We start from the raw sequence: 12,495 nt of genomic DNA on the forward strand, positions 1-12,495 counted from the left end.
AGTGCATTTAATGTGCCTGCAGGCACTGACAGCTGTTACTCTTCAAATTTTACAAAAGTTAAAGTACCGGTTTGTCTTGGAGGCAACTTATTGTGGACAGTTTTATGAATGGGTGCCATGCTGCTTCTTCGGTGGAATATTCGCGCATTTAATGGAAAAATGAAAACTTTTTGTTTTATGTAGTTTTCATTTATTCTATCATTTAAATTCACGTTAATTCATTTACTGCCATTGATGCTAAAAACGCCAAGGGTCCATTTACTCGGCTTGTTGTGAATGAGTCAACAACAAAAAAAAAAAAACACCAGATGTTTTCCTTTAACAATTTATTATGCTTGAACATAAAAACAGTACTATTGAAATGGGATCCATTATACAAGTCATTTAAAAATCATCCAGGAAAACCAAATCAGTGGCACTGCACATTGTTTTTGAAACTAGTACACAAGACCAAATAGAGAAAAAGATTTCTGAAAATATATTAATTCGGAGCGCGTTTTTTTTTTTGTGGCAGTAAGAACATTTCAGGAGCATGACTTTGTAGGTCAGATTCATTCTCAAAGGCTAAAAATAATGTTTACACAAATGTGACATTACAACTTTCTTTGGATACCAGTTCGGCTAATATGGCAACACCGTAGTTTCTATTAAGGTGTTCGGCAAAAGTAAAGGCCTTTCAGAGCAGCTGCATATTTGTAACTAATATTGTTTACCTGAGATTTGTTTCCAGTCTAATTCACGTTTTTAGGACAGTAGGAAGGGAAATGAGAGTTGACTCCTCTAACAGTATAATGAAGAGTTATGTTGAAAAATTGACAAAAGCTAAAACCAAAAAGCATTAACATGAAAAATAATGTCTTTTGTAAGACAAACTGAGTTGACTACGCTCTTCTCAATCGTCGTCTTCATCGTCGTCATCGTCATAGTAACGGTTCCTCTTGATGATGTCCTCGGCCGTCAGCTCCTCTGCGTTGCTCTCATCTTTGTCCTCCTCCCAGAAGCCGACGTCCTGCGAGGCACGGTTCTCTTTGGGTGAGGGGGACGCCGAGATGTCAGGAGAGAGGCTCGGGGAGCCGTCATCGGCCAATGGGCTTCCTTCCTGTGCGTCTTCACCACCTTGATGGTCGCTCTCCACGACCTCCTCCAGACTGCTTTGACTGACTACTTCACTAGCCATTTGCTTCTCTCTCTCCTCTCTCTTCCTCTGCAGCCCCACTTTCTTGTCTGCCATTCTTTCTTGAGATAAGCTCTTTTCCTCCAGGGATGCTCTCCATTCCTGCAGGGCCTTGAGAGGTCGCCGAGGCTCCTTGGGAATGGCGGTGGGTTCAAGGCTGGCCTGGGAAGCCATGGTGAAAGGCCGACTGCGCTCCCTTAGAGAGGAGCTCCTCCTCAGGCTCGTCAATTCGGCGCGCTCGGCGCTGTGAGATGACGATGCCGAGGACAGCGAGTCGTCCTCCGGGGGCCACTTGGCCCTCCAGGCTCGTCCTGAGGTGCCGCCCTCGACACCTGGGCTGCGCAAGCCTGCGCCGGGGGTGGCCTCTCCGGCAGGGGGCGGCCAGGCGATCCTCAACCTGCGGGTCTCGGCCGGCTTCTCTGCAGAGCTGGCGGCCGTCTGCATTTGAGTCTCCAAATGGGCGGCGAGGTCGGTGACCTTGACTGGTGGTGATGCTTCTTCGGCAGTTGGGGTGGCGGGGTGTTTGTCTGACATGCTCTCCACTGACTCGGCTCTCCTCCTCGGTGCCGCAACTTGTTCTCTGGGCTTCAACGCTTCCTCTTCGCCTTCATCTCCATCCTTACGAGGCGCCCACAGCTCCTTGTGAGGCCGGTGGCCGAAGCCCTCGTCGTAGTTGCCCTTGGCTTTAAACAGCTGACTGAAATGAGGCTTGCAGTACACGTTGCCGTGCAGGGAGGCAAAGTTGCCCAGGCTGAAAGCAGACAGAAGGCAGAGTCAGCTAAAGTTGTATTTGACTCAACATTTTGGATGTGAGATCAACCTGAGCTTTGTGCTGCAGTGGAGGCAGCGGAAGCAGCTCTTGTGGTAGACGTGCTGAAGAGCCGCCAATCTCTCCAGAGGATACACCGTCTTCTGACAAGCAACGCACGTCTCCTTGACTGGAGGGCAGAACTTCTGAACACACACACATGGAATTAATCGTATGTCTTGTCTACAGACTGAGAGCTGCACTGCTTTACTCACCCGGGATGGTTTTATGGGCTCACTGCTGGAATCCCCTGAAACATTCAACACACAACCTAGGTTTAATTTATTGACAATCAGTAATAGTTGATGTATATTCAGCTTTCCGGTTAAATTTCAGGATAAACCTAAAATGCCTGATAGTGGGACATTTACAGTTAAACTTAAATGAGATTCTTTCAACTTTTGAAAGCAAGTTCAATTGTTCTAAGCTTTTGAGACGGGCATTTAAGGTTACAGATGTTCAGATTAAGTTCACCTGTTTCACTGCAGTTTTCATTCTGAACTAACTAAGCACTAACTTTTTATCAGTCGTGAATTAGCTACACTCACGTTGACATTTTAAGTTAAGAGACAAAAGTCAAAGTTGATAGTTGTGCACTGCACATGAACGAAGAGCTTGCTGCTCTTAATGTCTAATTATGATTGAATCGAATGCACTCAAGTGCAGTGCAATCGCTCCTCCTGAGTGTTAACAACTGCCACTTCGCAAAAATGGAAATGAAGAGAACGACTCGGACTAATTCACATGGGCACGCATATGACGCCTTTGTCACGAAAGTCTGGTTCGTTTGACAAGTTTGAGCACTTTGTGTGCACTCAAGCTCAATAGGATTGTTCCACCTGTCACAGTAACTAAAGACTCAACCCGGATTTCTTAAAATAATCAAAGCGCACGACATATTCACGTCCACAAGTACAAGCACCGGGCTCTTAGTAATTTCTCCCACCATTAACTAATAATGACCTCCACCTTGCAAACTAGTTCTAAATGTCACGTCTTGAAATAAGCCACACAGCTCCGTCAAAGTACAAATGCTCAGTTTTAACACTCCTCTAGTTGCCTGGAAACTATTTTACATCTACTTTATGATGTCAGCTATTGTCCACATTTAAGGATGAGCTTCCAATGTAGTTTTAAATTGACTTGTAATTTATTTGGGCATTTCGATGATACGCTCCCAATGATTGTCTGCTGTCACGCGTGCATGAACTCTGCCACATGTGCATGGGGGGAAAAAAAAAAAATGATGGTGCCGCCTGAGTCACCTCATGTTGATCGGGCCAGTGACTCACCATTGCACTCGGGTCCAGGTGTCACTTTCTGAATTGAAGATAGAGTTATTTTGGAGGGCAACACGTCTGGTGTCACAGCCTGGAGGAAAAACAAAATGGTTTTTATATACGTAGTGTTAAAAAGGGGGAACATTTTAGTTGGGGGAGGGTTAGTGATCAATCAATACGCAGATAAATTCTCACACTCGCACCTCCACTTGTCAAAGTTCACAGTAACATGAAGTAACATGCTTTTAGGCGGACAGAAATGCGTCCAATCGACATTTCAAAGTACAGTCTAAAACGCTTTGCTCCAAAAAAAAAAAAATCTAGAAAAATGGACACAAATGCATCCCACAAGGAAAACAGTTTCTCATTATCTAGTACGATAATTGTCAAAATGTTGCGATTTTACTAGTAATGCAAAATTACCTGAATCTACCTCGCCTAAACGAAACTCAAGTTATTTTCTTGTTGGCCGGTTCAACAAAGTTGGAAACGAGCATTGTCAAGACTTGTTGTTTCATTATTCTGCTACATTTCCATGACGACGGACACCAAAAGCACTTATCGCAATTTTGCCCCTTACGTGACGGGCGAGGCGGCCATTCTTTTACTCACAATTTTAGTGTTGCTTTGTTTGGACACAGCATCAGAATATTTGGCCAGCTTCTCTCTCAGTGACATCTTCTCCAGCACACGGTCACACACTAATGGAACACAAAAGACAAAAAAAAAAAAAAAAATCAGGTTTTCCTCGTTTCAATCTTAGCACTGAGGTCAAATTATGTTAAACCTCACCAGAGATTTGCTCCATATCTTCTGACGAGGCACTTAGCAGAGTCGACCTGGAGCCCTGGATGAAAGGGGGAGAATGATGGTTGAACATTGGCACCTTAACCTTAACGCTTAATTCAATCAGTGCGCTCGTTTCTCCGCTTATCATTCCTCACAGGCCACTTCCTGTCTTTCAACATGACCGTACTGTAAATGTTACGCTCCCCTGCAGTCTAAACGCAAGTTACAATGCTTCAGCCTAAGCGCGCCGCACTGTCGTGCTGCCAAACGAAGCCTGAGCGATCGTCAAAATGCTCCGACGAGAGCGCTGTGAGAAAATGTTGGAAAGTGAGATAACAGAGGTCTGAATGATGAAACAGTCCTAGGTCAAGAATGTTCCTACATTCCTCGCTTGGCCATGGTGAGCATTTTTTTGTGCATTAGAAAGGAAAGAAATATCCTTTAAAAGCTTTAGATTACATCCTATAGAAGGTTTAACTGGACAATCGGGAGGAAAAAATTACAGCCTGCTACCTACACACGGAGACCGGGCCCTGGAAAAGTAAATCCGGTGTTATTTTTAGCAGTAAACTACATTTTGAGGCACCTGCACTGTAACTGAGCATTTCCTGGACGGGGACTCTCCACACTTAACTTCGATAAGTATGTACTTGTATTATTATATATGTACAGCAGTGCCACTTCATATCCGCAAATGCAATTTTTGCTGTGAAATCTTTCAGCGACAGAGACTCTCCACGCTTCTCTTTTTAACCACATATCCATAGGCTGTAGATAAGTTTTATTATATATATTATTAAAAATACCGAATGAGCGTGTCGGAAGAGGGAAGTCAGCAGTTTAACATGTTTTTGGATCATTCAATAAATTAATGTGAAAGAGAAATCACCAGTCACCTTTCCTGAGGTGTCATGTGCCTTCTCAAACTTCATCTTGAGATTGTTGAGCGGCACTCTTGGCTTTTCATAGGAGGCGCGGGGACTAGTCGGAACTTGTTCGTCTGGCTTTTCGGGTGTTTCGCGCCGCGTCGGCTCATGTTTGTCCATCCCGCTCTGTTCTTCTGCTTGTGGAGCAGCTGGGACCATTAGGACGGGATCTGCGTCAGGTGTGCTGGGTGGAGGTTCCTGCGGAGGCCGCCAGGTCACCGGGCTTTTAGGAGTAGGGGGCTGCTCGCTGAGAGAAGCCGCTCTGGCCAGGATAGGAAAGGTGCTTTGAGTGTGTATGGGCGCAGAGATGAATGGAGTCTTGTCCTGATGACTGCCGTTCCCTGCTTGCTCCCAGCGCTTCTTCAAAGCACTCAGGTTACTTGTGCGCTGAGAGGACGACGCGCCTTCAAAGCCCTGAAAGACAACAACGAATTCATCAGCGATAAACTTGCTTGCTGAGACTGCATGATTGCAGGGGAAAACTCTAAAGGAAATGCCACAATCTCCTCGCTTGGCTTTCTTGGTCCATTTACCGAACATATGTTAAAAAAAGGAGTCCAGGAAATACTGAATATGTCTTTGCCGCATCTGCTTGAGGCAAAACGAATGACCCGAAACGTATCTGACAGGGCTGAGCACGCATGCTGCATTCCATTGTGAACAATTTCACCTTTACTAAAACACACAGAGGAAGGCTGTGTTTGCCATTCGCGCCAATAATAAAAGCATGCGGCGCGACGGACAAGGCGCAGCAGAGCAACGGCTGGCAGCTGCTGTGTCACCTTCAAAAACTTCCTGAATTGTGAAAGGGGAATGACACGTTGTAGAAAAGAGGATCTCTACATGGGCGTCAATCACGCTCAGAAAATCTTGGTTGCCAGCTCTGAATTGACTCAATATTGAGAGAAAACCTAAAAATAACAATGGGATTCTTCTCACCATCCATCCACAAAGTGACACAAATGACCCAAGTAATCACAACAAACCGGTATGCCAACAACTCACATTTGGATGCACAAAAAAAAAATCCACACTGACAATGTGTGTCAAGGCTAATCTGACAAAAACTGAGCAAAAATCAATAAAGTCAACCTGTAGCAAAAACAGCCAGCAAGGTGTGTGAGCGCGTCCTCTTGCTTGGTCTTGTTCCGCTGAGTGCGAGGTGGAAGTATGCCAGATGTTAGCCACCAGACTAAATAAACTCCCATGACTTAGTCCAACCCCTCTGACACCAGGAAAGAGAGTCAAAGCCCGGCAACTCAAGCAGGAAATTATACATACAAGGAAAGTTAACTCTTTGTTTACTGTGCACTCATTGCATAGAAAGCTCTTTAAATCTTTGAAATATTTCAAATTAACATCCAGGACTGAACTAACTTTGATTCGGAATGGAACAAACGCTAAATAGATAAGCAGTCTGCGCACACAAAAACTTTTACAGTCCAGCTGAAAAAAAACGGTTTCTCAAAGTGTCATCAAAGAGAACTTTGTAGTGGTTTGCGAGTACTTTGGATTTCAAATTACGCTCTCATCTTAAATTGTCTTTATAAAAGCGTAATACCTTATGATGCAAGCGGCCATTGTGGCTGCCGAGTATAACCGATAAAAGCCGGACGATTTCAAATGTGCTTGACTGCGATGTGTGGTGTCTTCATGCCACCAAATTTGCCTCGTCGTTCGTCTTTGATGTTCTCTTTGAAAGACGCTCAATTTTCCGAGTTTATGTGCCGTTATTTACACAGGCAATACTTGCCAACAATCCTCGTAGCTCTTTTAATGTTGACGTGGGCTTCTTGGCAGCGTCCCTTATCACATTTCTTCTCGACTTCACGCCCACTTTAAAGGGAGGCCCGGGCGTTGGTACCGTCCCGGATGAGCTGCTTTTTCTCCATCTGTTAAAGGTCTTCATTGTGGACTATGTTGTACTATTGTGTAGCGGTTGCAACACCCTGCCACCGACTTGTACCCTCTACAAACCCTTTCATGCCTTCCTCCCTTTGTGACCAGAGCTTTGGCTTTATGATGCGCTCCAACAAACATCGAGACACGTTGTTTGAGTGATCGGCTTAAAAGTTTCATTTACTGACGAGTTTCCTCAGTGCCGTTCGTTGTGATGATTAACGCACTGCAGCATTAGTTGTTAAATATAAAAGTGAGGCTCTTCTCACATAACCTGTGCAAGCATGTTGATTCACTTTGCAATCCTTCGTCAAGTCTTCCCTGGCTCGTCGATAGTTGAGCTTTCTGAACTCTTGCTTAAACATTTTAAAACAAACTGACAACAGAGACTTTGATGCTAAATCGGACACGCAAGTGTTGTCTTTGTTGACTTTTATGTAATGTTTACCTAATCATTATTTTGTCAAATTGTCCAACAAAGTGTTTTCTTTTTTTTCCCCTTCTTGACTAATTTTGATAGTGTGTTGTATCAAAGGTGGATTTCCTTCCAATTTATCAGTTATTTTTGTATTCTGATATGATTATCGCTGACAAAATACTGCATCACAAGTCACTGCTATTCCCACCTTTAATTTACTTTTCTCATTGTTTTTTCAACCAACAAAGAATTTCAGCGCCTTTTTCGGAATTGCCCTTTACAAGCGGACATGGCATTTGAACAGGTTTCACGGCTAGACTTCACCTGTTTTACTTCCACAGGGCAAAACCGAGCAACAGTTTATCCTTTAAATGCAATGATTTACATTGTGAGGACTCGTGTGCGCGAACGCACAGACGCGCACAAACGACAGATGGTCTTTTTACGCTGCTTATTTAAATGAGCCTCAACTACACCAGGACACCGTTTTTTTTCTTCCTAATAGCTTAGCAATGTTGCATCCTTGAGATCTTTGTGTCTTACACGCAACTACAAATGAATCTTGTTGAAAATTTCAAAACAGCTGAACTTTTAACAGATGACACAAGCTAGTAACAAGCATTTTCCCCCCAATACAAACTTCTACGAATGCAGCACGTAACACACGGCCATATTACCTTGATTTTTTTCATGACAGTGGCTGGCCAGTTGCAATAATAATAATAACCATTAGTCCCGGCATGTGTAGTTTGCCTTCTTTTCAGACAAAGCCGCTAAGAGTCGCAACACCAGAGACCATTACGAGCAGATTACACTGACTGAGGGCGGATTATGGGTTTGATAGCCTGCCCATTGCTACGAGTGGCCAATGAGAGGTCGGCCAGGACAACACAATTTGCCAAGATTTGTGTTGACGGCGTAATGTCTATCTGGCACCATTGCTCGATCCACTTCAGGGAGGCTCGAACGTTTAGTTCGGCTCAAAGTTCCAACATTGATTGATGACTCTGAACGGAGGTTGTACATTTGGGATTAAACTAAAGTTTTCTGGTGAACGGAAAAAGTCAGAGGTCAAACCGTCAGACATTCATTATACTATATAAATATTATAATTATTAATATGAACCTATTTGAAGACACTGTGTTATATATTTGTCACAATAATAATAATAAATATCAATACAGAACAATTGTTTTCTTTTGCACTTCAGAATGATCGCTACACCATTCCTAGGAAATCACAATGTTCCATCACTGGAAGACCTTTTACAACAGGCCCGCGGGCGACTTATGGTCTGAAACTCACGGGCACCATGTTGGTGACCTCTACCTTAGAAGAAAAATGGATGAGCAACTTGAGAATGTGATTTACATGTGTTGCGTATGTCCAGGCTGCTCAGTAAAATAATGATAAAATCCACTCTGCGGCTTGTTTCTAGTACATGCGTCTCTGCTTCTCCAGGATGCTCAGAACTATAAGACCAAGTCAACAAAAATGACACTAAACTAAGAAGAAGAATTGAGTGTGGAAACATGCGCATACTTTAAAAAAAAAATGAATAAAGAAGAGGTTGGACTTGACAGTGTATCTATCCGAAGCATCCGGTTATGTTACTTACCCCTTTTCTCTTGTTTGCATTTAACTGCTCTGCAGCTTTCTGGTACCTGGAAAAAAAGCCCCAAAACAACACAAAGCTTAGGTCTTCTAAATGATTTATTATGCAGAAATTAAAGGACAAATTAACATAAGAGCAGTTATACTCAGTGCACATTGTAGTAATAAACTTTGATAATTCTACAAGTGCTGCTATTTTTTCTGCAGGACAAACTAAAATCAAATATAACGTGCCACAGAAATCATTTTGTTGACTCACTTGGAGAAGCGCTCCGCAATGGCGTTGCTTCTTCCTCGCCCGCTGACCAGTGACAACTCCTTTGCAGTGACACGCAACGAATGCGTCACCCACGACTTTCGGCTGAATGGAGCGCTTTCCATTTTTGCAGCTACCTAAATTCCGAGACACAAACGCAGCGCAGAGGTCAGCACACACTACAATCACTCACCCTTCGCCACAGTTTTGTGCAAGACAAATCAAAATAAAAAAAAACATACTAAGTGTGATACTCAATATGCATTCCTGGTATTGACGCGTTCAAACTTGCACTCTTGTGCCTGCTTGATCGCAAGAAGAAAACTGCAAGCAGCCAGGCTGTTATTTTCGGAGGACCAGCGCACACTCCGCTCTGCGGACATAACTCACTAACGGCTCATAACCACACAGCTCAAAACGCACAGTCGCTATTTAACTTTATTCTGACCGAGCCATATCATAACAGCGGCAGACAGATGATAACCCTCCATTACCTTTCCTGTGTTTAGTGGGGTGGAACTTCCAAAAAGTCTGGGAATGAATCCCACTCCGGGTGTTCCCGGAGTGCGCTATAAACATGATTTAGGAGCAATGGGAAAGACTGAAGAGAAATGCTAAGACATAAACTCTCTAAAAAATGTAGTATTAAATTGGTGTTGGGGTGTGAAATACAGTTTTTTTTATTGCACCAACATTTCCTAGATGGACACCTTTAACACATTATGCATCTCAGCTCATGTCTGTAATACAACGGAAGAGCCAGACCACACAGACAGAAAGCTCCTAAAAAGCGAGAAGCCATCAATAATACCAGAAAACATGACTACATCTTTGTAACTCACTCTTGATTGTCAATGTTTGAGATGCATCATCAGAAAGTGAGCACACGGGTTATCATTAACTTATTTCTACATTTAGGATAACCTTTGGCTAACACTGTCACATTTGCGGCAATGTTTGCTAGTGTGCATTTGAGATGTTGACGACTCAATTTTCTCGTAGTCAAGTACAATAGGATGAAAATGGAGTTGAAGTCGATTAATCGATGACATCACTGATATTTTTGTTAGGACGGCACAGCTTCACGTAATGATAGATATCATCGGATGGGCATAAAAATAAAATATGTGATTAGGAATTACTGGACCTCAAGCGTTAAACATGGCTAGGGAAAAAATTAAGAAATAAAATCTGAATTTGAGTGTTAGTGTTGCCAAAAATATTGCCTGTGCTGTACTGTATATAGGTTTGATGATGGTATCGGTTTGACTTCTAATTGTTACTTTCTATGGAGGGCGGGGGATTAAAATATGAACAGAATTAAAATTAGTGGTCAGACTGTACAGACGACAGATTGACCTTTGAGGTTCTACCGTCTTTTGAATTGCACAAGGGAGTGGCATTTTACCACTGGTGTTAAATTCTAAGTAAACAAAGCAAAACGGGCACAAGTGTTTGATTGCTTTTACAAGTATACTGCGCAAGATCTACCACCAAGCACTGATTGTCTAAATGTCTGGGTCTTCCGCTCTGGCCCTCTTACGTAATCACTGCAATTACAACCTATCGTGTGGACTTTGGACAAATTATTTCAACGCACATTTATTGTCGCTTGTAGTTCTGACATTTAGAATTAACATTCTTTTATTTTAGAGTGTAATTGCCGCCAGCACACCTGCTTGTGTTTCTGCTGAGATTAGGTGAGTGATTACAGGAGAGTTGTGTGACAAATTAAGAAGTCTTCGGGACGTCAGACAAGCCAAAGATGACGACTGAACAATGACATCAGCAAATGAATATGAACTCCCCTGAAAAATAACATGCTTTCAGAATCCTTTCCTTTGTTTATTCCTGTCAAATGAAATGAAATAATAGATTACTGAAGAGTGTGGCGTGTCTCTGACTGTGACACATTACATAGTTGGTTCTTTATATCCTGTCTGCCCTAAAATGCTGACGTGCTTTGCTTTAGGCCTTGTGTGAAGTCATTACATCCACAGATCATGACAAATGGAAAGGGAGTGCTGGCCTTGGTGAGGCTTTAGCTCTTCTTGGTTGATAAAGTATTAAGAAAGGCGTTCAGCTCTGACAGTTTTACATGAACAATAATAAAAAGACAGCAGCCATTATTTCGCGTTGGCGCAAGGTGCATAGTTACTGAATTTATCTAAGTTACTGCAGCACATTATAATACCTATGCGGCATTGACTGAAATTAAATTAAAAAAAATTATCTGCCAAATTAAATTGACAGAACCTCTGATTAGTTCGAACATTTACGTAAAATTGGAGAAGCCTGCTCCTCCCGGCCCCTACACAGCTACTATATCATTAAGTACAGGTGTACGACATAGTGGCTGGATATGAAAATAATAACTTTAAAAAAAAACATTGCGAAAAGTGGTTAAGAAAGACGTGATCTAATTTAAAATTATATTGTTAATCGAGAAAATGTTTGAGTTTACCGTAGGCAGTCAGACAATGTTTAGGGTAGTCATAAATGAGCACATAGAGCGAATTATGACCACAACGAATCTACGAGTAACATTTGACTGCTAAAATTATAATTAAATGTATCCAGTCTTTATCTTTTTCTTTTACCGTGTCGCATTAGAAGCTGTCTTACCTGTACGTACTTCGGTGGAGTTTTGACGAAACTTAGAGACACCTGACACTAGCTCAAGCCTGATGCATGGTTGCCAGATACAGGATGGTCCTCTAGGTTAACGAGACTTTGGCAACTGAAACTAGTCTTTCTCACAAATTGTCCCTCTGTTGTAGTTAAATGCTGTAATTGAAATACGTCATACAATCACCTAACTCAATCAAAATAATCGATAATTTGATACCTCGCGTAACCAAATTGTTGCCATTAAACTATCAAAACTGGCAACATTCACGGTGAGGATACTTTGAGGTGGGGTGAAATGAAAGGTGTCACAGGAGTGGAGGAGGCGGGTCATGTGACTTCATGCACCAATGACCTTTGGTGTTACGTTACTTCTACCTGGCCTGGTTTTGTTTATTGTTCCAAGTCAACCAGTGTACGTTTAGTTTACAAGTTACACTTTAAGAATCCAAAATTTAATTTAGCGGACATGGCTTTACAAAGCACGAAATAGAAAGAATTGAAAGAAAACTATGGGGTCTTTTAAAAGGATTGTGATATAGACGAAGCCAAGAGTGTTTAAATTAAGCATTAACACGTTTCATTAGTCACCCATTTTGCTTATACAGTATTGGTTATATTTTTACGACTGTAGTTTTTTTTCATCTTCTCAACAGTAATTATTATTTTATTTTTAGCCTCCTTGACAGACAACAAATCATC

At 42.3% G+C, this 12,495-nt stretch overlaps 1 protein-coding gene across 5 annotated transcripts; it reads right to left on the minus strand.

Moving 5' to 3' along the window:
- Window positions 1-311: 311 nt before the first annotated feature.
- Window positions 312-11,916, minus strand: LOC148327211 (LIM domain and actin-binding protein 1-like). Of its 5 annotated transcripts, none has more exons than XM_088308050.1 (10): window positions 11,791-11,916; window positions 9,169-9,302; window positions 8,914-8,959; window positions 4,948-5,391; window positions 4,055-4,109; window positions 3,875-3,963; window positions 3,275-3,353; window positions 2,198-2,232; window positions 1,995-2,128; window positions 312-1,925 (listed from the first exon to the last, which is right to left on the minus strand). In XM_088308050.1, the coding sequence occupies exons 2-10, from the start codon at window positions 9,288-9,290 to the stop codon at window positions 893-895; spliced, it is 2,037 nt and encodes a 678-aa protein (XP_088164176.1). In that variant the 5' UTR covers window positions 9,291-9,302; window positions 11,791-11,916; the 3' UTR covers window positions 312-892. The 5 variants fall into 5 exon arrangements, with proteins under 5 accessions (XP_088164176.1, XP_088164179.1, XP_088164177.1 ...); XM_088308053.1 differs by having other exon boundaries at window positions 11,801-11,821; XM_088308051.1 differs by having other exon boundaries at window positions 11,766-11,792.
- Between the last annotated feature and the right edge of the window lie 579 nt (window positions 11,917-12,495).

The sequence above is a fragment of the Idiotropiscis lumnitzeri genome, chromosome 11 (genome assembly GCF_059441095.1).
Source record: "Idiotropiscis lumnitzeri isolate Australia: NSW breed Sydney's pygmy pipehorse chromosome 11, RoL_Ilum_1.0, whole genome shotgun sequence".
NCBI lineage: Eukaryota > Metazoa > Chordata > Actinopteri > Syngnathiformes > Syngnathidae > Idiotropiscis > Idiotropiscis lumnitzeri.